Genomic DNA, 26,720 nt, shown 5'->3' with positions numbered 1-26,720 from the left:
CTAGAGTAATTAAATGATTTTTCAAATTCAACTACACATCTAGTTGTGTTATAAACATAATAGTTGATTTTTCCTCAAAAACTGAAGCAAACTTCAATGAAAATGTGTATTTACTATTGGCAGCGTATTTGCTGCACCTATAGGGAAGCTAAAGAACACTTCAAAGTACAAACATTAGCATTCAGCACATCATAAATATTAACTAATTTGACTACAATGTTCCTATGGGATTTCTACATAGGCTCTTTTAGAAGTGAAAGCTAACGCAGATTAGCAGTCTACAAAACTGTTGAAGAGAAGTTACACAATTCGGAATACCTCTGTGCAGGAATATGGAGCTCAGTAGGACAGTAACACCAGTCAGAACAGGCTGTCCTAGAAAACTCTCCTACAACGGTCAAGCTGTAAAATGTACAACACAGAATTAAAATAAAAACCTAGGAACTACACAAAAGAAAACTAAAGGCTTGACTTTTAAAATCTCTTCTGATTTTACGCTTCCATTGCATTTTCAAACTAAGCTACAGAAATTTAACATGCCAGCCCACTATTGAAGCCTGAATGTAATTTACAGAAGCCTACACATTTATCTGCTATTTCCAATTACACAGAGACCTCTAGAAGCAGCACACTGCTTAAATGTACTAGACATCTTTCATCTAGGAATTGGCCTAAAAGGATAAACAGACTATAAATGGGATATTGTTTTTCCCCAGATATACTGTTGGAGACATGACAGAGCCTTATAAAATAAGAGTCTTACAGTAACAAATAAATCAGGAAGTTGTGCTCAGAGAACATCTCGTATGGAGTGACTGATCTGAAGTTTACTCATATTTTAATTCACTCCACCCCAAATTAATCTACACTTCATAGTGAACTGCAGGTATCTAGTAAGTTCAACTGACAAATACTTGGTATAAGTATGTAAGTACAGAAGAAAAACTAACAAAATTCAGAGATGACTGGCTAAGCTAGACTTACTTCTCTAGCAGCAGTCCCATGTCTGAATTACACCAAAACCAACAGGTGGTAAGGTACAAATCAAGGAGCCACTCTAAAGCAACAGAAATACAGATACGAAGCAACCAAATATAAAGTATTTTGTTATATGTCTTTTCCTGAAGAGTGCCTGCCTCATTTAACATACACCAGAGGATAGGGATAATAATTCTACCAGAGTACTGACACAAGACAGGGTTTTACTTTCATTTTCATATTCACAGAATAGTTCGGGCTGAAAGGGACCTTAAAAATCACCTAGTTCCACACCCCTGCCACAGACAGGGATACCTTCCACTAGACCAGGTTGCTCAAAGCCCCGCTCAGCCTGGCCTTGAACAATTCCATGGATGAGGCAGCCACAGCTTCTCTGGGCAACTTGTGCCAGTGTCTCACCACCCTCACAGGGAAGAGTTTTTTCCTAATATCTAATCTGGATCTACCCTCTTTCAGTGTAAAACCATTCTCCCTTATTCTATCCCCATATGATCCTCCATCTTCCTTGTAGGCCCCTTTAGGCCCTGCAAGGCTGTTCTAAGGTCTCCCTGGAGTCTTCTTGTCTCCAGGCTGAACAACCCCAGCTCTCTCAGCCCGTCTCCATTGCAGAGGTGCTCTAGTTCTCTGAGCATCTTCGTGGCCCTCTGGACTCACCTGAGCAGGTCCATATCCCCTTGTGTTAGAGGCCCCAAAGCTGAACACTACTGCATTTCCTAACACGCTTCCACTCTGCTGAGGTAGAGTTCTCTTTCACTTCCTTATGTAATCCACCAGCAGTTCACAGAGAGCATCTAAGTACAAGACCAACTGCAACTTGCTGCAAATTCCTTTAGCTTCCTAAATCAAGGATTAAAAATGTTTTTTCCTGAAAGGGTTAAAGAAAGATCTTCACTGGAGACAGCCTACCTTCCTGTGCAGACAGTCTTACACCATTTTTTGAGACTGTTGTTTCTGATGTTTCTTCCAGCCAGACATTTTCTCTCATGCAGTATTTCCTCACAGTCTCCATGTTTTTAGTTACTCAGAAAAAGGGCACATGTGCACTAATGTCGAGCTTCAATGGAATCAACCAACGCACCTGCAACACAATCGACGCAAACCTTGATGTTGACTAATTGACTCTTTGGATGGTTTATCTCATGGATATAGAGACCAGCACGTATAGGGAACCAAAGAGTATTTCTGAATATTGCTTAAGTACAAAGAGAGCTTTTTGGGGGGAGGTAGGGGTAGCATTTCAAGATCCCTCTCTTGTGACAACCAATAACAAATAAGGCTGTTCACTACTATTTCAAATACATCTGGACAGCAGCTTACAGAATTTGAAAATGAACGCAAATCCCATGCAATTGCTTGCGCTTCAGGTTATTAGCTTCCATCAGAAAAGTTCTGCAAAGAACCACAGATACATTCACCCTGAACAGTAACTTTGCAAGAACAAAACTCATACAAACACAGTGACACTCCTAAACATGAGTATTTGCTTCCTGAATGTGCCCAAAAGACTATGGCTTCTTCCCAACCTAATAAGTATTGTGACAACTGTGTGAATTTTATTCAATTACAAAGATACCAACAGGAAAAGTGCAGTTTAAATATCCAAGTATATTTCCCATTTAGAAATTAAAAGAAGCCCAATAAAGATTTTTTTGTAAGCCTCCATGCTGTATAGCAGGCTTTTTAAATTAAAGGTTTAGCATTATAGAAAACTCAATGAGAATGGCTACTCTACTGATATCCATTTTTTAATACCAAACTTCAGAAACTGAAGCACTAAGTAAAGAACAAAAACTACAAAAACCACTTGTGGCATAAAAGAGGAAGAACCCAGTAGCTTGTCTGCAAGTCTCCTATACCACAGAAAAGGATTAAGACACCCATATTAAAGTATTTCAGGTACACACAGACTGTGTTGAGACATTTTCCTGTAAGTGCTCCACGTTTCTTTAGCGTTTAAATAAAATTGTATCTCAGTTGCACTTCAAACCCTTTCATTCACATAGCAGTACTTTTAAGTAGTTATTTCAGAAGGCTCCACAAATCATGAAAATGAAACTTTTCATGCTATTCTTAGAAGTATCAACTGTAAGTAAAAAAATCCATTATATTCCCATTTTTAAAGCCATGTTTTGTTTAAGTAGCATTTCAAAGTTCTAGATGAAACCGGGTCATCTGGTCAGTAAAAAGCCTCAAACCACAAACCCGCAAGTTTCCTTGTGCAGGATGAAGCTGCCTTTTAATTATAGCCTCCCCTGCTATCTTCCCATGTATCATACTTGCTTAGGATGAACTCATTTTAGTCAGTCACCTACAATACTTACTACTTAGTCCACAGTTACAGGTGGAAAAGACAGTAAATTCACTTTAAAATGCAAGTTACCTCCACAATATGCTTATAAATTGATAATGCAGACTTTTAACATTTTATGGCAAGATCAAGCAGATCAAGTGAATAAATCTCCAGAGACAATATGAGAAGTACGTGCTTTAAATAACATTAAGTAAAAGAAATTATTTATCCCAGAAATAACTACAGTTCTTCAAAACACACCAACACTGCACACAAAGGTGCAAACAGGCACTCTCACGTAGCAAGTGACCTTTTTCTAAGTCATGCAGGTGGACTTTTCAAATGAGGACAGCTAGCATGTTTTTATTTCCGTATCTTCAATCCAACCACCTTTCAGACATTGCAACTGCAGAAATAGTTTGTTAAGCAGCTGTGCTTTTAGCTAAACTTCACAACATAGTAAGAAAAACAAAAAATTATTACAAATTTAGAACTGTACACAGAAACTTGTACTTAAAACATCTGTGCCCTTCCTGAAGCACAAATGGTAACTGAAGGACAAGGGTGGGATGGCCAATAGGTCCTACAAATTCGGCAACTATTATTCTCACCTTCAACACAGAGTATACAATGAACATGAACCTTGCTGGCACAAAATTTACATAAACTAAAATTTACAGAAACTAGAACTCCAAGATGAAAACAACACAATATGTTATAACCTCTCAGAGCAGGCCATTTATGGTAAAAGGCCATTTTCTCTTTAAATGTACACCAAAGTAATTACTGTAGAGTATGGAAGGCAACAGGTACTTGGGACAGTAAGTAATTTTAGTGTAATTCAAAATTGAAGCACTGATCTCTGAAAAACAGCACCTCATCTGAAGCCTAGCACTTGTCTTTAATGCTTAACAAATGTCCAACAGCCTCACTGAGCACCTCCCCATGTGAGCTATCTGACCTGAGAAATAATCTGGATGCAATTATGACTTTACCAGAATTTCATTGTTAACTCTTCCTCCACTTTTCCTTCACCAACTACAGGAGGGCACACTCAAGTTCACTGAACATCACCAGCTTGGCCACATAACTGCTGATTTCTGAGAAGCTGAAAGTATTCTTTACACAGCTCTTTCTCTTCACTTGAGACTACAAGCAGATGATCACTAACAAAACACCAAATGTAATACAACTATTACATTATTAGAATTTTCACCAAGGACCATCACAGAAATAGAAAGTGATGCCATATGTGCCACTTTGAGAGCACCAAAATCAAGAATGATTGACGGACTCTTACCAAAACAAAGATTACATCCTTTCATGTCTATAGATAGCATCCTCAGTCTAACCCTGTTTCATTTCTGAATAAACAACCTGCTCTTCTGGCAAGTGCCTACCCTGAAGCAGCAGTTATAGATGCTTCATGTGCATGTACTCACATTTAACCCAATACTAAGGCAAGTCTGCAGTTACCTGTGTTTTCAAGTTAATCTGTTTCTAAAAGGCAGATTCTGTGACAAGTGCTTGTCTTTCCCTTTGTGAATAGTCTGAAAAGGGAAGAGCAAGAAATTCTAGGAACTAATTAGGAGGGCTATACTGGTAAACAGATACAAAAATTACAACTAAAGATTCCAAATCACAGTATCCTGATTAGGGATCTCAATGCTTTTGTATATAGGCACTCATGTATAGAGGCATGTCCCTTTTCACTGTGCCTATCTGCACTGTTTGCTAGAGGATCTTTATGTTGCCAAACTTGCAGAAAATGCACCTGTCCCAGTATCAAAGTACCAGTTGCAGAGTAGCTTGCTGGCTAGCAAGTCACAACTCCAAACTGATCCTAGACTCGAAGGTGAAACACAGTAAGAAGATGCTATCACAAAATCATTGAGATTGGCAAAGGTCACTGTCTAGTCCAACCCTACTGCCTTTACAGAATGAGGTCAGCAGAAGCAGGTTATTCCTGGCCATGTCCAGTCATGTTTATATTATCTCCAAGGATGATGACTCCACTACCCCTCTGAACAATCTGTTCCCATGCTCAACAACCTCCATGACAAAAGTGTCTCTTCTTTTGTTCAAATATAGGCTAAACAATGCTAGCTCTCAGCCTCTTCATCAAATGCCAGACACTCCAGTCCCTTCATCAACTTCATGGCCTTGCTGTAGACTCTTTCCAGTATGTGCATGTGCTTCTCACACAGGGGAGCCCAGAATTCTCCAGTTTCACCAGGGCTGAGAAGGATCACAGAATCATAGAATAGTTAAGGTTGGAAAAGACCTTCAGATCATCCAGTTCCAAGCCCCCTGCCATGGGCAGGGACACCTCACACTAAACCATCTCACCCAAGGCTCTGTCCAACCTGGCCTTGAACAGTGCCAGGGATGGAGCATTCACAACTTCCTTGGGCAACCCATTCCAGTGCCTCAGCCCCCTGACAGTAAAGAACTTCCTCCTTATATCCAATCTAAACTTCCCCTGTTTAAGTTTTAACCTGTCACCCCTTGTCCTGTCCCTACAGTCCCCAATGAAGAGTCCCTCCCCAGCATCCCTATAGCCCCCCTTCAGATACTGGAAGTCTGCTATGAGGTCTCCACACAGCCTTCTCCAGGCTGAACAGCCCCAACTTTCTCAGCCTATCTTCATACAGGAGGGGCTCCAGTCCTCTGATCATCCTCACGGCCCTCCTTTGGACTTGTTCCAACAGTTGCATGTCCTTTTTATGTTGAGGACACCAGAACTGTACACAATACTCCAAGTGAGGTCTCTCAAGAGCAGAGTACACTGCCTGCTCATGGTGGTGCCTTTTACTAATGCAGCACAAAATGCTGCTGGCCTGTACTTCATCAGTTTTATCTGTGTTATGGAAGAGAGTGTCAAATGCCTTGCTAAGTCAAGATAAACAGTATCAACTGCTCTCCCTTTCTCCACTGAGGCAGTCATTCTGTAACAGAAGGCTATCAAGCTAGTCAGGCATGAATATCCCTTAATAAATCCATCCTACCTACTCCCAACCACACTTTGTCCTTCATGTGTTTGCTAATGGTTCCAGGACTACTTGCTCCATCAGCTTCACCAGGACTGAGATGAAGCTAACTGGCCCATTGCTTCTCAAAATCCTGGTTTTCATACTTCTTGAAAAGGGGAATAACAGTTGCTTTCCTCCAGCCCCCAGGAAACTTCATCCATGACAATAGCCTTTCAAAGATCAAGTGTCAATGCAGTAACATTGTTCAGTTCCATAGGAAGTTGTGGATGCATCCCATCAGGTCCAATGGGCATGTGCACATCCAATCTGTAACCTGTTCCTCCTTTACTGAAATATATGTATTTAAGCACACTTCAGAAGGCTTGAAGAAGATTTACCACAAGTGTTGAACTTGAAATGAGCATCATGACAAAAAGCAGTACCAGGAAAAGTGCTTTGAACCTATCTGGATTCTGCCTCATGAAGAGGGTTGAGGGTTTCATTTGGTTGTGATTTGTTCGGGTTTTCTTTGTGTTTTCTTTGTGTTTGGTTGGGGTTTTTTGTTTGTTTTTTTTTGCTCAACAGTGGAAGTTTTTAATAAAGTCACTGACAGTTGGTATCTTCTGCTTTTCCTCTATACGTAACAGGAATCCACTCTTGGATATGTAAGAATAAACCCAAGTATTGTCAAGAAAGCAGTAAGGGCACCAACTAGGCTTCAGCTGAGTAATCCACTGCTAATTTGGTTTAGACAGTCAGTTACAGAATATATGCAGCTGCCCTGAAGTCTTCTCCTGACCCAAGACGTGTCCTATCAGAGGAGTGCATGATACCTGCAAGATCAGAATAAAACTATCACCATATGCACTGTTTGTCTTGGTGCTAGCAGATGTGGAAAGATGGAGAAAAAAAAAAAACAACTTACTAAATACCTGCCTGAAAATGTCTCAGTAAGACCAGGCATCTGCTAATTAAAGGTATAGATTCAATGCATGAATAGTACAGTTTAAACTGCAGATTTAGTGTAACCACCACGGTGGTGTTTAGCAGTGTACCTTCCCTTTTCAGGTAAATCTTCCCTCAGAATTCTCCCATTTTGCAATAGAAATTACCCAAATAAAGTTAACCTGGGAAGTTCCAGGAAACAAGCTAATATGGAATGAACGTAAGAGTTCTGTGGAGCAGTAGAACATTCACAGGGTTTCCTTTTGTTGTCTTGAACAATAGCCAGACCCAAAAAAATGCTTTTCAAGAGAAATCATACAAACAGGCACAGGCTGATATCTGAGAAGGTGACTGAACTCATAGCCAAGGCACACATGTTTACTGGGGAATCTTTGTAACAGTTCAATATTATAAAAGCTATTTTAAAACCAGACATTCTTGAAGAGAACCAGAAGTTGCTGCTGTTCAGTTTAATACATGAAACAACATTCAACAAGTTACAGAAACACTTCCAGTCTATTTTCCCCATCTTAGTTTCTTTCTTCAATTTACCAGCCACACAATGTAAATGACTAATTAAAATACAATTAAAGTAGATTAATTGCAGTGTATTCTTCTGAAGACTGAATTTCCTATTTTTGCCAGAAAATAGATTCTGAATAACAGATAGCAATCAACCTATATACACTGCAAAAAAAATTAAGAAAATGTTTATCCGTATGTTGGCAAAATCATGCTTCACAATGCATGCTGATGGTGGTGTTAATCCAACACATACAACTACAGTAGCAACTAGAGAAAAGTGGGTGAACTTTATTTTCTGAAGACAGACCTGTATTTTCCGATTTGCTTGTGACTTCTGCTACATGTAAAAGCCATTTCCCTGCGTTCCACACAAGAAGAGTTCCTCTAAGTGGTATTTAAGAGTCTGCTAGCTGTTTTAGTAATTCAAAAAGGTAGCTAATTGACACACCAAGTCAAACACACTGTCCCTTACAAGGGACTACAAGATCAGTTGAGAAAAAATGCTGAGCTCAGAATGCAGGTTTGTTCTTTAAAAACCGTAAACCGTATAGATAGGTCTTGACCCCTGTTCAGACCAGTGATCCCCTTTTGTTTCTCCAGCCCTAACAGGTTAAGTAGAGACTCGTACAGTACTTTTTTACATTTGTGAGCTTTGTCTTTCATGTAACCATGCCTACTTTACACTACTTTATCATGACAGAGGTTTCACATTTAAAAAAGACCCAGGCTATATTTACAGCATCCTTTAGAGGATGCCATATAATGAACAGAAGAAAGCCAACTTCTTCACAACATACAGCAGCTACTTCAAGAGTCATCTGAAACAAACATAGTGATGAATATTTTTCTGTGTGTTATTTTTACCAAGAACAAAGCCATCAAGATAGTGTTTCATCAATTGACTTCTCTGATGCTGCAGGTAAAAAGTGATCTCTGACTCTCAGCAGTGATGTACCACTGAACATAGTCTATGTAGTATTATAAGCTTGTTTCAAATGAGACATCCAGGAAAACACCGTAAGACTCTGTTTGAAAGTCTATCACCCTCTAATTATAGACTCATAGAATAGTTAGGGTTGGAAAGGACCTTATGACCATCTAGTTCCAACCTCCCTGCCGTGGGCAGGGACACCTTACGCTAAATCATATCACCCAAGGCATTGATCTTTTCTTAAGCAGGAAAGAAAAAATGTGGCTGTATATACCAATGTAGCAAGCTAGGAAGCGATCAGTGCATGCCTTCAGTTATCTACAAACAATAAGCATAACAATTATCACTTGAGAAAGAACTTGAACTCTTTATATAACATATCCTCACTCATCCACATTCCTTGTAGAGAAATCAGTTGCCAATATTATAGAAATATTTCCTTTTCAATTAGCCTTTGCCCAACATTTACTCCTACAATTCAATGCCCCCTCTTTTTTGTTATTTTAGCATTAGAGCAATTTTATGCTACAGCACAGTATGGAAGTCTACACAGGATACTGAACTAGTATGATTTAGTTCTACATTATTCTAATAATCCAAAGCTTTACCCACAGTACTATACATTTGATCAAGTTTAAATGGCAGTACAGTTTCTAGGTAAATGACAATTGTTCATTTCTTCAAGCTTCACCCTTCAGTCTCTACTACTTCTATGTCCTACAGTCTAGGTGGCTTGACAAAGAGTAAGAAAGTCAAAAACCAGTTCACATGCTACTTAACAGACTAGCCTAACAGCAAAAATCCTTCAGAATTGCAACCTCATTTGAAGGACTTTGAAGGAGTGAACAATTTATTGGAAATGGAAAAAACTATGGAAAAAGACACTATGGAAGAAACTATGGAAACAGATCACTGCTTTGCCAGCAGCGGACCATGGAATCTGTAACTGGAACTTGTTGCAGAAGCATGTACAGTAATTTACAGCAAAGCATGCTTAACACTTTCTCCCCATTAGCTTCCAGAGTTAAAGTCTTCCTTAAGTACCTCTGAGACATTATAATCTCAAATCTCAGTGGGTTAACAACTCACTCCTAGAAGGTAACAAACAATATTACTGAGACCAATGAAGCATCCTAACCTGCTCATCCCAGGTTTCACCATACTGTCTGTTACCTTCTCAAGCATCCAAGTTTCAAGCAGTTAGGAGCTCTTGAGCAGTTCCCCTTCTAGCCAGCTGTGCAGTCAAATATAAACCTTTGCACATGGCAGACTCAGCATAAGGCCAATACATACATTTGTGTACTTGTGGTGCCCTTCTGTGACTTCACCCGAATGATCGTACACAATTCTACTTTAAACATGAAGGAAGATTAAAAACATCTATCCCCCTTAACCAAAGTAAAGCATATTCTCTACTGAAGTGATGAAGAACCAGTTGCACTCCACACATTTAGGTAGTGGAAAAAGTGACATCCCTTCCATGCATCCCAGTTAGCACTTCAGTTATTTCAGTTTTGGTTTCTAGTGGGACATTCATTAGTTCTAGAAACAACTGGTAAAGTTTCTCAGCATTAGTTTCATAGACATGAAGCCCTCAGATACTTTGCAAACATGTATAAACAGCTGCCAACACAGCAGGCAAATTCAGGTTCAGACATCTATGCTCCGATAACCGTAACACAAATGCCTGTACTCCCTCTACAATCAAAACAGATCTCTATGATCCAAGAGTCTGAGGAGGTCTTTCAGTTCTTAAAATGGGCTTAAAAAAAAAAGACATGGAGGCACTCCTCAGCAGGGCCTGTTGCAACAGGATGAGAGGTAATTGTTTTAAACTAAAAGAGGGGAGGTTCAGGCTGGATGCGAGAAGAAAGTTCTTTACAATGAGGGTGGTAAAATACTGGCACAGGTTGCCCAGAGAGGTGGTGGATGCACCATCCCTGGGGACATTCAAGACCAGGCTGGATGTGTCTCTGGGCAACCAGATCTAGTTGAAGATGCCCCTGCTCATTGCAGAAGGACTGAACTAGGTGACCTTTGAAGGTCTCTTCCAACCCAAACTACTCCATGATTCTATGTAGCACAGTCAAAAGGAGCTTTAATAGCTGTTTGGCTGATCCAATATAGGAAACCACATATGGTGGTGAGCTGAACAGTTCCGTGTCCACTGACAAATTCATGTGCCTGAATCAGGAACTTAATGTCATTCCTTAATTGTTGAAAACTTATTCCAGAAAACTGGGGAACAACCAACCAAACTAAGTTTCTGAAAGGTGAGCACACACCTGCCAAAAAATTCACCTATCCCCCAAAAGAAGAACCAAGAACATGATGCGAAAGATATCTACGTCAGCCATCTTCTTACTGGATGATGGTCATGACCCCTAAATTTTAGCAATTCTAAAATTAACTGTCATGGACCAAAAGTAAAATTTCTCTTATTTTCAAAAATCCTTCCATTACACTAGTGCCATGAGAACCCAACCATATGAAATATGAAGGAGACCCTGTCTTGGTAAGAGAAGGACAAGAAAGGAGAGGGAAAGGCTGTTGCAGAAGTTAGCAGCACAAACAAATCCGAGCATATGTGGAAACTGTGAGGCTCTTCAGTTAATTACTTTTTAGCATTAAGCTGGCAGTTCCAAGCATTACTGATTCAACACAACAAGGATAACTAGCAGCAAGGCACCTTTCTGAATAATTCTGCCCTATTCTATGATTCTATGATTCTAAAGTACAGTAGTCCTCATTTTTTTACCTATCATGTCAGAAACAATTAAGTGCTAAAAATCTTTTCACACACCAAATGAGTTTATACGCATCTTTTAATTTGCAGATTTTCATACTTCAAATAGCAGAGGTAAAACTTTCACAGCACTGACTACTGTCTAATGTACCACCATTTTAAATATTTAAGTCCTGTTTCAAAGGTTTACATTAAAAAGTACACATTAGTAACAGCCCCTGTAGAAAAGTTTGTATTGTACACAACACCAGAATTTACTAAAATTATGTCAACCATGGAGACACAGGACAGATTCCATTCTCCAAATGGAAGTGTACTGAAAATTTCATGTTAAGATAACATGCAAAGAGCCTCTTAGGAAAAAATATTTTTAGTCACAATAAAGAAATATCCACTTACAGTTGAAAAGTTGCATCATGTATTTGGGGTTTTACCAGCTACATAAACTGCATCTTACTGAGTTACGAAGGAATTAAAATACCCTGCTTGTAGCCAAGACAGCAATGCCTAAATAGACCGACCTTTATTTTTTACGTGTTTTAGTAACATGGTTCAGTTCTCTGACAAGCTTGGACTGAAGAACTATACTTGAAACCATAGTTCTAAAGTGACATAATTTTGCCAGAATTCTGAGTTTAGAAGTGCAAAAATTAAACACTGAAGTTTTAGCTAAAGACTGAAATGGAAAACAAACCTTTATGGTAAATATTGATCTTTTTGTGTATTTACGCAATTCGGAAACATGCATAAAACAATAACCATCTGTGTGGTATTTTAAAATCATGACTTCTGGTGACATCATAAACCATAAGATGAAAGAATCGTGACACCCCTGCACTCAAAGTCCACAAATATAAACCTACTGGTTATCTCTGATTTTTCAAGAACTTGAGTGCATTCTGCACCAATCTAACTTCAAGCATTCTGGTATCACCTGTCTCAGAAGTGACGTTTCATATATAGTAAGCACCACCAAGTGATCATTCACATATTACAAAACAGCATATCAAGGAGAAAAATGTTCAGCAACAGTTACTGGTTAAGTCACACGAAAATCTACATAAAAATAGTCTATTAGAAATTCCATAGAGAAGACTTCATTAAAATCAAATAAATACTAAATTTTACCTTTTCTGGATTGTAATATAAAGATTTCAAAGTGGTAAACAAGGGTGGACAGCCTTTACTGAAGTTAACCCTCAGGAACTTATCCAATAGTTCTCTAAATTTTTCACCTAGAAACAAAAGTGTATTTGGTTATATGTCAGTGACTGCAAGTGTTATATAAATATAAGCACTAACTACTGTGCAATTCTGGATAATAATTTTCATCTTTCCTGGTTTTTATGAATAAGATACAAATATGCCCTGGATAAAGAAAAATATCAGAGTAAAATGCTTAAGTTGCTAGTGTTTAGGCGACTGCTGATGTAGACATGGCAACAGTCCTCAAACCTGTAAAATCTATTAAAAAGACAAATTATTAAGTGCTGGCTACAGAGGATGTAGCAAGAGCTATTTAAACAAACACTGGTGAAAGTTATAATGGTAAGGATAACCAAGCACTGGAATGGATTACCTTGGAAATCTTGTAAAAGCTCCATCATTGGAAGAGTTCATGATTAAGTTAGACAAATGTGTGTTAGGAATAATGCAAATAGAAATTATCCTTTGAGGAAGAAGGTTGGATGAAATGAACCTTCTAACTCTCTTCCAGTCCTATTTTTTTATGAGCAGGACATGACTTCTAATAATTCTAATGATTATATGATTGTTTCTGAACAGAAACAGAAGACTGGCTTTCCGAAGGGTAAGCACTGTATTAAAATCATCTTTATTAAAAGATAATGGCAGAAAGCTTAATATATAATTTAATTATGTTGTCAAGTAAGAATCACAGTACTTGCAGTACATGCCACCTGAGAAGTGCTGTTTCAAAAAGAAAAAAAAAAAAAGGAAAAAGCAGGAATTCAGAGAGAAGGTATGCAGTCAGGAAAACAGTTGGTTTTCATGCTTTTATTCCTATGATGAAAAATGGTTGGTTTCAGTTGTTTTAGTTTTGTTGGGTGTTTGTCATTGTTTTTTTTTGGTTTCTTTAATTGGTTTTGTTTCCTTTGCATAGGGATGAAATTGCTACACTTCACTACCTAGTGTGCTGTGAACTTCGAGAAGTCTTTAAGCAAGATAACAGTACATTTCACAAGGCTAATATACACACAAAAATCACTGAAATACACTTCAATTTATTAAGAACATATTATGAATCATTAACGGGTTATTTTATAGATGTCAGAAAATTAAGATATGGCTTTGGATATAACTTGTACTTCCACCAGTTCTTAATTGTCTGACATTTACTATTATCAGTACAGTTACTGAGATTAATAGAAGTAACTCGGGTACATGCCTCACTGTACTAAAATAAACTGCCGTATATAGAAGCTCGTACTACCTGTGGATGGGGATCATAACCGGACCATAAACACATGCTTTATTACAGGTGTATTAAAGGTTGTTTTCTCACACTACAAGAAGCTCCACTGTATGACAAAAAGTCCATCTCGTAATTTATTCTGTTGAATTATTCTAATTTATATTTTGATAGAAGAACTGTAATTCAGAATACAGAAAAGCAAGATTCAAGTTTCCATTAAGTATATATTTATCTATAGAAAGCAAAACAGTCTAAAAGCCTGAAAACTGCAGAACAGAGGGATATACACAGCTAGGCACCCATCTCTAACAGGAAGCCAAGCTCAAAATTTAGTCTGAGGTACAGAAAAGATCTGACCACAGGAGGAACAGTGAAACCAGAGCAGCATAAGCAAATATGAAACTGGATGACAGATTCTAACCACCTCCCTGCCCTTGATTAGTCTGAAAATTAACAGCCTTTCTCCAGAAAGGTGGTTTCCAGCTGTATTAAGGATCTGATCTGCATGAAACACAAGGTTATTAAAATGCAATGCATGGCAAGGTCTAGGAAGGACTGCCCTTCAGAGTATTTTAAGCCAATTCTGAATCAACCATTCTGCTGGGTGCAAGCAACTGGTCAGTAGCCATACTAGACCAACAACTTCCTTTACAAAAAAATTCTTTCCTCTGGACATGTGCAAATATATTTCTGCAAAAAAAAAGTTTGTTTCTATACCTTCACATTCTCACTATTAAGTTCTGCTAACAGAAATTCTCATCTGCTGTACTTCAACACATAAGAAATCATTTGTTACATCCATGAATTTCTAGAGGATCACACCCAGCTTTATACATCCATGACTGATAAACCTTAACAGATTAACAGAAACAAATTTTAATTTAGGAAAATTTTTACTTGTTATGAAGCACTGTAGAAATCCTACAAAGAGATTTTTCTCAACTGATCCAATAATGAATTTTGCTTTCATTTAGACTATGGCTACAGCGGTAACGACTAATCCTTATTAACAAACATTTCTATTTAAATGAATATTAGGTGTGAAACTATACTGTCAGATATAACCCAGTGCAAATTCAACAGCAAAACACACTATTATTAAAGATATACAGAAGCGTTCTGCAGAATGTATAACCATAATTTTATTAAAGAAGAAAAACATTTACTTGTCACTTGACTTTTCAAATGTAGCTGAACTGCTTTAAAATTCGCCCTTGTTCAGTCAAAGAAACAAATACATGTGATTAAGGTGCACTAGTGTTGACTTCAGGGCTGAATCTCTTATGAAGCAGTTATTATTGTGCATACGCTCTTACTGCCTAAAATCATTCAGACTTGTGAGCAACAATAGGAAAGAGGACAGCTACATTGTTGCTACAGAAATGTGGTGCTCAGTAAATGAGCTAAATAAAAACTAACATCATGAAATCGAGAGCATGAGTAGATACACTGGGAATTTTCAAAATTTCATGGCACTTGATACCTAGCTTGTGTACTTTGTATTTCTTCCCACAAGCTTTCTACTGGAGTTACAGCAGTTAGCTAAATACCAGGTGGATATTTTATGGGATTTATCATTTCATTTAGTCTCCTTCCTTCTATTTTGGAAGATCACACTTTGCTGTTTTAAGAAGTACATACATGTTCTCTCCAGAACCAAGAATATTTGTGCACTGTATTTCAATACACCTTTTGAAAGGACAGAGTCATTGAAAAACTTAGCTATGAAATTAAAAATAATATAATTTGTGCTACGTAATACTGCAGACCTTGTTTGGGTTTTTTTTGTTCCTATTATTCAATTGTCAGCATGAATTAAGTTTCTGTTGTAGATTTAAATTCTAACGGTTCTACAACAGTGTTGTACACTCAAAATATTCAAAGTCATTAAAAAATATACTTTCTGCTGTACAGAAAACACCGTATCGAGTACAAAAACTGTTAGGAAAATTCATCAGTCCTATGCTACTGTAATTGTCATATGCATAATTTACACCTGGTTTCAGTGTTTATAAATTTAATATATATACATATGTATATTAAAGATATAAAAGGGGTATGTTTCTATACACACATCCCTATACCTGGAATTCAAGTGACCTATACCTTTTACTTTTTAACTTATAATTCCTAACTTGTATGAGACAGAAAAATGATGCAGAAGAACTCCTACAATCTATATACCATTCTGTACTGTAGTTTCATCAATACAAACATTACATAGTTCATATCCCCATGTTAAAAGTGCATGAACTCTTTCAGCTCCTAAAATGTAACAAATAATTGTCTATTCCAAGAGAAGCGCGTACATCTGGTTTGTGTACACATACAAATAGGTATTAAATGTACATTTAATAGTCTGATGGAAACTTAAGAAAAAAAACAAATAAAAAAGCTAATACAGAACAGATATGCAACTTATTACCTGAAACAAAGTTTAAAGGTAATCTTCTAGGTGAAACTGCTCTGGGATGTCTTTTACTAACTTCTTCATAAATCTGAAGCCTCTCTTCTAAAGTGCCTATTATCAGTAAATATAATAGATATAAGTGAAAGAGAAAAATCTGTTTTTCTAAATGTTTTTAAGTGGTGAGAATTTAACTAGAATTCTACACAGTTTGGATTTGGAAAAATTTAAACATTTCAAGCTATTTTTTCCAGTTAATCATTAGCATTACTGTGTAAAAGTGTGTACTGAAAACACTATGTACCATACGCAATTACGAGCATTAATCACTGTAAGGATAAACTGCAAACAGTACATTTACTTCACACATTCAAACATACAGTACTAGAGCTTAGTTTCTTTCAGTTACATGTTGTCCAGACCCGTTCACATAGTTTGACATTCATAGCTTCAATTAACTTTTTTCACTATGCATCCATTTCAGACATACTTAAAGCATTCAGAAAAATATACTGCATTTCTAAATCACAGGCATACAAACAGCATGCTATACAAGTGTGCCTTTACTACAGGTCTTCTGGTGGCAGCAAAAACGGCACAATACTCCCCGTGTAAGTACTGCACACCTGTACTCTTTATATCTTAATGTTTAACAATAAAGCTACTTAAAGATTTTCTTCCCACTCCTCCCCTTTCCCCCATAATATGCTTTGGAGCTCCAATGTGGTTAGAACTTAAATAAAACTAATCTGTTGCTTTGAAATGCCATTTTAACATAATTAAGATCACTTTTGCTTATTATATTCATCAAGCAATTTAAATAAAACTGAATTTACACATCAAGATTAAACACAACATATTTAATATATCTCTTTTCCTTTCATAAGAAAAACAATTTATCTTGTCACTGAGCTCAGATGCTGGGGAAGGGGGGGGAATATGTTACCCAGTGGCTCCAAGAGATGTAAAGTTCTAAAAGTTAAACTAAAATGATGTTTGGATTGGAACTAAAGCATACAAAAGCCCTAATTGAAGTCACAAGTTGGAGCTCCAGAACTTACCATGGGGGAGGAAATAGTCCTAAGACCACCTAAAAAATAAAGTAGCATTATTAGTTTTATAAATTAGTACAGTATTAATCTACATAGGATTTTAAGATTTCAAGATAAACTACTGGATTGGTTCTTTGTTAAGAACTACACATTGTCACAAACATATCAAACAGAATAATTAAGCTGTTGGGTGTTTTATTTTCTGGAGACAATCACAATGCTCAGCTCTACAGATACAGGAGGAAAACTATTTGAAGGGCAACACTACTCTTTGCATAACAGTAACAACTGAAATAATTTTAATTTCACAATCACAAGCCATATTCCCAGACCTTATGAAATCCACTGTAAAAGTTCCTTCTAGAAAGCTGATTGAGAAATATAATGCAGCTATAATATCTACCAATAATATCTGTGTGGGCTTATGATTTATGATGTCATCAGAATAACTCTGGTAAAACATCCACTGATGAAATACAAGGAAAACATTCCTGTGTAACAGTTAACACTTGGGAAAGTTACCACTGCCAAACACTTATTACAGCATAAATTGTTGCAATATTGTAATTAAAAAAAAAAACCCACAAAATAACACATCCCAAACAATTAACTGTTTTCCTGAAAGACACAACAGCAGTGAACTAGAATAACAAATACCACATTTATCACCTGCTCCTCCAAAGAGGAAGGCCTATCTTTAAAAGGCCATCTGAAACAGGTATTTGATTATTTCTCTATGTGCCTGTAGAAAGAGGTACTTCCTAAACAAGTTTCAGAATGACAGCCTTACATTGTGGCGTATGATAGTGGTCTGACTATCAGCCAGTAGTCAGGAATGAATCCCAATTTAGTTTCTGAATTCATGCACGGCAAGGAAATGTTTTTCGTGCAAGCATGTTAGCAAACACCACCTTTAGCTCCAAGAAGAGGAAGACCTGCTGTTGACATTTTCAGGCATACAAGTTTTCCCAGTAAACATTTTAAAATGGATAAAACACAACTATATCATACCCAAGATTAGAAAGTATATATTCTTCTGCCAAACAAAGTTTTCAAATCTAAAACAATAAGAAAAAAAAAGTTTTTTAAATATATCCTGTATCATAAGTATCTTCCATGTGTCTGTGTATCTTAACTTACTAGGTTGTAGGGCCTTTTCCAAGCCTTCATAATAACACCAGTTTTCTGCATTGCGCTCAATTAACTCTTTGTATACTTCACCAGCTTCTTTCAGCCTTCCCAACTTCAGTAACATCTCTCCTAAAAACAACACAGTAAAGAACTCAGTTACATGAGAAAACATTGATGTATTGGAAGCAATGTCTACAAAGTTTTAGGGCTTAGTCATATGTAAGATACTCAAAAAAGTGAGCTTTATTTTTCCAAGGGCATTTACTGTAGATTACAAGTGCTACTTGAAGCTACCACACATATAGCACAACACAGTTTGGAGCATTTAGCACCTGCAAAAACAGATTATTTGCATGTCTGTATCTGAATACTCAAAATAGTTATTGGGATTATCAATGAAACAAAGAACTCTTCCTTCAAGGACTCCAACACATGACTAAGCTGCTTCTTACCAAGCTGTTTACTTAACTACACTTAAATTTTTCACATCAACTAACCAGTTTTTAACCAGTTAAGTCACACTGGTTTGCCATTAATTAAACTGTTCTACCAGGTATGTCTTGCATGGAATTCATTTTCTTCACTGCAACTTACACAGTGCTGTGTTTTGGGATCTGTGACTAAGCATTTATAAAACACCAGTGATTTTGCTACTGCTGAGCAGTACTTGTACAGCATCAAAGCTTTTTCTTTTTAACTCCACTCTGCCACCCAAGCAGGCTGGGGTGGATAATAAGCTGTGAACCCACAGAAGCTGGACAGTTGACCAAAACTAGCTAAAGAGGTATTTCATTATATGTAGCATCATGCTTAGTAATAAACATGGAGGAAGGAGGAGTGTTTGGGCAGGTGGCCATTGCTGAGCATCAGCCTCCTTGTGGTATATGGCAAGTCATTGCCTTTGCATCACCTTGGCATCTGTTCGGGGATTTTTTTTCCTCTTCCTCTTCCTTTCACTTAAGCTATCTTTATCTCAAGACACAGGTTTTCTTGCTTTGCTCCTATTCTCTCTCCTGTCATGACAAGGGAGGCTGCGAGAAGTGAGTGAACAGCTGTGTGGAGCTTACCTGTTTGCCAGGGTCAGCCCACCACAACTGTGCAGGAAGAATGTGCTATTACACTATATAATTGTGCATATTCACAACTCAGTACTTCAAATTCACAGAACAACTGCGGTTTATTTTTAACAAAGTCAACTTCAGTATTCTCTTAAGTAAGGCAATACAAGTTAAGTGTATTAGAAAGCTTAAGGAAACAAGAATGATATTTCAGTCAGTTAAAAAAAATAAACCAGTGCTTGTACTACAAATAATATTCTTTGATATTAAAACTGGGTTGTAAATAGCTCTGATTTATAGAAAGCTACTCTAGTATGTACCAATATAATAGTATCCGAAATCTCCTATGTTCCTATGTCAACTCAAGCTAAATTACCTGCATCCACTATCCATTTCAACAGGGCAAATTACTTGAGCACAAAATTGTAGATAACAGTTTCCCTACAGTAACATTGAAATTAAAGATTTAACATGTTTTTTTCCCCCTTGTACTGCTTTATCATATCTGAAAGTCAGCTGAAACATTTAGAACAAAACTGGCCGAGGGAAGAAGAATGACTTACCTTTGATTTCTTCTACTATTAATTTATCACATATTTGCTTTTCATATGTCTCTATATGTTCTAAAGACTCTTGAAATAGATCTGCCTCTCTCATAACTTGATTTTGATATAAAATCAGTTCACTATATTCATAATCTATCTTATTAGGAGGAATCTGGGGGGGGGAGAAAAAAAATAGGTTAGTTAACATTTACCTGTACCTCAATCGTACACAATATTGCAGAACACAAGATTCAGTCTATGGAATATATCAGGTCTAGTTATATACTCATCCAAACATTCAAAATGTAAAACTCCCATTATTCATAATCAAATTAGATTCATTCAGGATACCCTTTGTTAGAGAACAGTTTAAAAGAATCCCTGTGCTTGTCTTTCCTTCTCTCATACAAGTCAATAAAATTTGCAAAGCTCTTGGTAATCTTTTCCTTCTGAAGGACTCATGTACTCCACAACAATTTTGACCTAAGTTCTGTAGCAGACTGCTGGGATATCACAATATTCATTTTCAGCATATCAAAAATTCTGTAACAAACTAGTATTTCCAAGAACAATGAACCACCCAAATACTGGCCATAGCGTGACAACTAGATTTTTTCAGACAGAATCTAAACTATTTCTCTCTAACCAAGTTTTTCTTGCACTACACTTCAAACCCCATGAAGTACAGTGCATAACCATACTAAGAGTATTTTCAAGCAAAGACAATGATTTTGAGGTCTGCTGCCATTTGATACCTAAGATTTGGTCTCCTAGCTACAGTAAAACTAGTGGGCCTTCCACCTGCCATTGATACACGAGCCACTAAAACAGAATGACATTCAGAAGTATTTAATTTTAGGGATAACACCCTGAAGTGTATTTAGGCAATGAAAAAATCTTGCCAGAGTTACAATTAATATTTCATACCAAATGCTCTTCACTAATACACACAGAAGCTACTGCAATTATGAGTAAATAGCAAGAATCTGAGACCAGATGCAGAGCTCTGCAGATAATGCCCAGTATATCTATATAAGTTTACTATGTGAAATATACTGCCTCAATAGAAACTGTAGGAGAGAGTGATATGCTAACATGATTTTATTATTAAAAATACCTAAGAAGCCACTGAGCTTAATATATGTTAATAATTTTCTTTCCCATGACACCACACACTTAGTTTCTTTCTGAGTAAATAACACTTTGAAGTCACATTGGTCACCAAATGGTTTACTATTACTTTTTTGTTCCCTGAGAAAAGCTTTTCCTATGTCTTTGTTAAAGAACTGCATGTACTAGAGTAGCATCAAGTCCTACCCATTTCTTAAAATACGTATCTTCTATCCAAACCTCCATTTGTGGTTCCACCTTTACTTAATTTTTAACCATATTAAACATTGGAAGTCACTAATAAAGATACTGCCACCTGGAAAGTATTTTTGACTGCTTTAACAGTATTGACAGGGAATTGCAATGGGTTAAGAGTTAAACCATGTCTTCCTGTCAATCCTTATTGCAATACCAAAGAACTGAAACTGCAGAGCCCTGGTTTAGTTCTTCCTCCTTCACTTCCTCCATGGAAATATTCTTCCTTCCAATACAGTACACGTATCTAAATTCCACAAGTAGCACAACTCTTTAGCACATCATTACTTCATTTTAAATCTTTGAAACATAATTACCCCCAAACCCCTTAAAAATTGATATAAAAAAGACAAGAAACATATCAATTAGCCTTCTTGTAGCTCTTTCGCTTTGGCAGGACAAATAAAAACCATGAAATGTCACAAAAAAAAAATCAATTCCTGCTTACACATAGGGCAAATCCACCAGAAAGATACTGGACTTAATGTTGCTCCATTTAAAAGGCCATTTTTAAAAGTACTTTTAGGAAAAGTTCCTTATTAAAGAGATACTGAAATCTCAAACTAATGATGATTTAAAAGTACAATTCATCAGAAGAAGAGTGGCTTATAACCCCTATACCTAATGTGAAGAATCAGATTGTCCTGTAAAGAATAAGATATTCTTAAAAAAGTTTTGTGCATTCCACTATTATTGCTGTACAATACACCTTTACTCCTCCCTCCCCCCTGAGAAGGATTATGATTCTTGAATACAGAATTTAGAATGGGTAGGGTTGGAAAGGACTTTAAGATCATCTAGTTCCAACCCCATGTTCAACTCTGCCTTTAACGCAATTGTGTTTAAAATAAATTGCCTCCTCTCCTGGACCAAAACAAGAAAAAAAAAAAGAAATAAATCAACTTTACAAGCACAGATGCCCTAACATTACTGTCACTGAGAGAATGTAACAAGATGCAGCTAAAACATACCTAAGAGCAGACCCCCAAAACTCCAGAGGTTTTCTGTCCGTATCTGTAATTGTGGGCCCGATGCAGAAATTAGGAATAAAATAAAAATTAAGAATAAAAATTTTGTTCTGGAAAAAAAGAAAGGAAAAATGGGACATAGAGCAGTAGAACAAACTGCATAGTTGTTTTACACCTTGGGTCCCAAAATTTAAATTCTGAAGTGACTCTTACATCATTTGATTTTAACTTGGACAGCACAGGCTGTTATACTTCCTGCAGTGAAGTCTGCATTCAACCTCACAACCTGGTTTTGACTGAAAAATTGTTCATCTGGCTAATCCACAGCTTTCATATGACAGGCAATGTTGATGTGGATGCAGTAAAAGTGAAAAAATTCACCTTCTCCAATGATAATTCATCCATTAGAATAAAAATGTCAGTGACAAAAAGTGATTTATCATTTGAATTTGTTGTTCAACTTCCTGCCACTACTTGTTTCTTTGTATTTCCCTACTAAGAAATCTTCCTAGCACTCATTTTTCCCTAAATCAGTATCTAAACTATACCAGAACCACCTAGGTTTTTTTCTGCTTACAGTAAACAAAGAGACTGTCTGCCTTTCACTAGACAGCATTTGCTCCAGTCCTCTCATCTTTCCAGATTGTTCTTTTCATTTTGTAACTTTTAAAAAGCAGGGTTATCAGAAAGTCTTAATCTCTCTGTAATCAGTACTTTATAAAGAAAACCCCTGCTGCTTCTCAGAAATAAGGGTGCTTTTTGCTTTTCACCCATAAGCCAGCCCCAAGGGACTATTTTACAATAAGCCAAGTCAATCTAACTGCAGCCTGGATCAACAAAGGCAGTTCACTTCCCTCTATTATTCCTCTTCCTCTTTCCCCTCTCACCTCACAGTTGTTCAGTTCAGCCAATCACTCCTTCAAAAGAGTGATTATTTTTCTGTCACTTTGGCTTCCTGAACCAGCCCTCCATGAGTCAACCAGTGCTGCACGAGGAAGCAGTGGGAGCACACAGGAAAAAGTCAGACTGCTGGTTTTGGCAACAGCTTGTAGCTAGATTAGCTCCATTACTCTGTAATACTGCATCTTCAGATACTCACCTACAATTACTAACATGACAGTTCCTCAATCTTTTTCTTAAGTTTTACTGCTTGGTTTTGGCTGTGTTAATTCACTTCTGAATGGACAGAGCTGCCTAAGTAATTCAAGTAAGTTAATGGGATCACCCTACATTGCCAGTTACCAATTATTATGACAGCAGTATTTTCTGCAATGGTACATTTGCTTCCTTATTCATTAACAATAATGGTGAACAGTACAGACTGCCATAAAACTCCTTGAAAGCATCAGTTTGTTGATGATTTCCATTCACTAGCAATTTGGAAACCTTTCAGTCTTCCAACCCTACTTTAAACCTTGAACACAGCCACCATTTTATCGGTCACATGCAGTATCCTATCAAGACAGTCACAGAATTTCATCTATTGAGGAGGAATGCATACAAAATACAGGGTAAGAGAAGATTTGGAAAGTAAAATAAGCAAGAAGTGTACCTCTTGAGTATCCTAAGCTCAACTATTCTGAGAGCAGAACTGTTAAATATCCAGACACTGCATAAACAGTAGACTGGGGGACTAGTATGGAAGAGCCAAAGTGTGGCTCCTGACTGTTCTGGACCCAATACACTGACCCTTCCAGTAGCTGTGGCTCTAGATAGCCCTGCACTCTTCTGGGAGCTAGCACAGGATTCTCTCTATTTACAAGAGATATTAAACTAATGTCATCTTATTTTTAGTGCTCTGGGGAAGAAAATGCAATATTCCACTTAACTGTATCTACCATCTAAAAAAAAAAGGAAAAGCTTGACACTACTAGTCTGACATTTGTAGTGTATTTCTGTCCTTTAATGCATAACCAGCTTTTCCACCATTTGCCTGTGACTGATGTTATGCTAATCAACAGTTATTATTCAAGTACAAATCATTTTCCTATTTATGGAAGTTTCCAAAATATTTCTAGTTTTAAAAGCACACACCAAAAAAAAACCCACAAAACAACCCAACAACAACAACAAAAAAAAAGGCATGAGCCTGAGATCCTCTTGACTTTCTTTGGATTTAGTGTGAGATTTAAGACTGTGATAATTTGCACACCAGACTTAACTAACTTAGTATATTCATCTATGGCAGATGGTATTTAAATCTGGCTTAGTCACGAGACTGGAGAGCGTATCATCGTGACAGCCCTCAAATAAGTATATCTGTGCACAACCTTTCAGAAAAAACAACATTACCAGTATTACTTCCATTCTCTCCAGGAGCCCAACACCACTGTTAAGCCCTCTTAGCCCTTGGAAATACTGATTTCTTACACTTCACTTGCAGTTTTTCCCATCAATTTTACATTCTAATTTTAACAGTCATTTCAAGACTGAACTCAGACTGGGCTGTGCTGACTCATTCATGAACCATGACTTTTTGGCCATCAAACACTCAAAATATGACCCAGTTTTCATTTAAACTCATTGTTGTCAGTTTTTATACAACACTGAAGTTATAGCTCTTCTGAAATAATCAGGCTATATATACACCTGGCTTGTAACATCCTTTGTTTGACCATGATACAGGTTTAAGACACAAACACTGGTCCCTCCTAGCAATTAATATCCTTTCTTACAGTTAGCATCATTTTGGCCATTTAACATCTCAAATGCAATTGTCTCAGAGAGGATGCAAGATTTTTGTTTGAAAACATCAAAGTCTATAGGTTAGGTGATATCATCTGCGCATGATACTTCCAGCATGCCTCCCAAACCAAATGCATCTATAAACATGGGTTTTCTTTCCATGTTACAGAATAATCAACAGATCCACTCTGTTAATTCAGACTTTATACTTCTGCATTATCAGTAACTGAATAAGTGAACGGTCTCTCTTGAAGAAAGGTTATACTCAACAATTTTAGCACTGTACCATTTACTCCAACAAATTTCAGTAACACCACATCTTCTGGAAGATTTCAGCTGTGCTTTCCTGTTACTTTGACACCAAGCACATAATTTTAAGCATGTAATATATATATGCATATAATTAACAAAAAAGTTGCTTTTCACATTCTTTGTGGAGATGTAGTAGCCTCTAGGCTATGGCAGGAGAACGGGCAAATGAGCACATTCAACACTAAACAGTATTTTCTGAAGCTTTACTTGACTTTACTTCTACTACTGTAAAAGGGACAGGATCATCACAGGTTTTCTTTAGCTACAAGCCTCACAAACATTAAGTTCCTCAGTTGCTCCAGATCAGTCTAGCCTTACAACCTCTACTCATAAGAGCCTATTGAGAGTGGGAAAGTATTCCTGTATAATTTGCATCAGCTGCTAATCTTCTGGAAATCTTTCTGCTCAAAGCAGAAACCTCCAACAAATTTCCTCTTAATTCTTAACTAGTTCCTAATTAGAAAGAAATCACTCCTCAGATTTCATCTTTTATACAGAAAAGTTTCTCTTTCCAGAATAGGGAATCTTACCTGTTGGGTTTTCCTAAACTCTTCAAGTAGTTTTAAGGCCATATCATAATCTTTTAGTAAGTGGTATGCAATGGCATATCCAATCCAGGAAGCCCTTTGTGTGGGGCGCAGCTGAAGTAACTGGTATCTTGTCTCCTTCAGTAAAAGAAAAGCAATTTTAAAGTAACAGAGATGTTTAAAACAAAAAAAGTTACACCACCTCTATGATGATTTACCACCAGCACAGCTTATACTTTAAAAGATCTTTTAAAAGCCCTGGACAATTTTTTAAATTCTTACAGCATGGGGAAAAGCAACATGTTTCCGTCACACAAATCATGAGGGGCTATGTCCTCAATACAGGAGCTATGGCACAAAGCATAAAATCTATTTATTGGGACACAAGAGGTGTCATTTTGACAACTACCTCTTAAGGGCCTAAATTATTTCCGAAAGAGAGCTCTGAAATATCAGATGTTTTTCCACTGGAAAACTGCTCATTGACACTGAAAGACCAGTCCCACTCTCCTCCCAGCACAAGGTCCTCATACTTACATTGCTGCAGCGCTTCTCAGACCCTCTCTCCTGAGACAAATCATATCCCCTGATCAGTCACTCCCTTTTCTTGCATTAGCAAATTCAACCTTCTCAGTGAATGAGATCAACTAGCACCAAAGCCCACAATACAGCCTTCTGCTTCACATGAAATAGCATATAGAAGAGCAGGGCTTTTCCATTTCACAGCCAAATCAGTTCAGTCATTTTAAAACCACTAACTCTGGTTTTAGACAAATTTTAAGATTTATAACATCAGTATTGGGTCCAAGAAATGAATCATCATGGGGC

The 26,720-nt window shown here is 37.1% G+C and overlaps 1 protein-coding gene across 3 annotated transcripts in view; it reads right to left on the bottom strand.

The window, feature by feature from the left end:
* Positions 1-26,720, bottom strand: part of NAA16 (N-alpha-acetyltransferase 16, NatA auxiliary subunit) — a 61,990-nt gene that overhangs the window by 15,923 nt on the left and 19,347 nt on the right. For 2 of the 3 annotated variants that reach the window (XM_057409692.1, XM_057409693.1), the window contains exons 5-9: positions 25,896-26,030; positions 20,054-20,207; positions 18,442-18,561; positions 16,268-16,363; positions 12,537-12,643 (exon numbers count right to left, since the gene is read on the bottom strand). In XM_057409692.1, the coding sequence (XP_057265675.1) occupies positions 12,537-12,643; positions 16,268-16,363; positions 18,442-18,561; positions 20,054-20,207; positions 25,896-26,030 (612 nt within the window). Of the gene's footprint in view, positions 1-1,905; positions 2,078-12,536; positions 12,644-16,267; positions 16,364-18,441; positions 18,562-20,053; positions 20,208-25,895; positions 26,031-26,720 lie in introns of all 3 variants that reach the window. The other variant, XR_008972207.1, reaches the window with a different exon arrangement.

The sequence above is a fragment of the Pezoporus wallicus genome, unplaced genomic scaffold (assembly GCF_028554395.1).
Source record: "Pezoporus wallicus isolate ANWC-B61680 ecotype Strahan unplaced genomic scaffold, APGP_CSIRO_Pwel_v1 contig_2543, whole genome shotgun sequence".
Lineage (NCBI taxonomy): Eukaryota > Metazoa > Chordata > Aves > Psittaciformes > Psittacidae > Pezoporus > Pezoporus wallicus.
The sequence above is the reverse complement of the archived record's forward strand: the minus strand, read 5'-3'. Positions and strand labels throughout refer to the sequence as shown.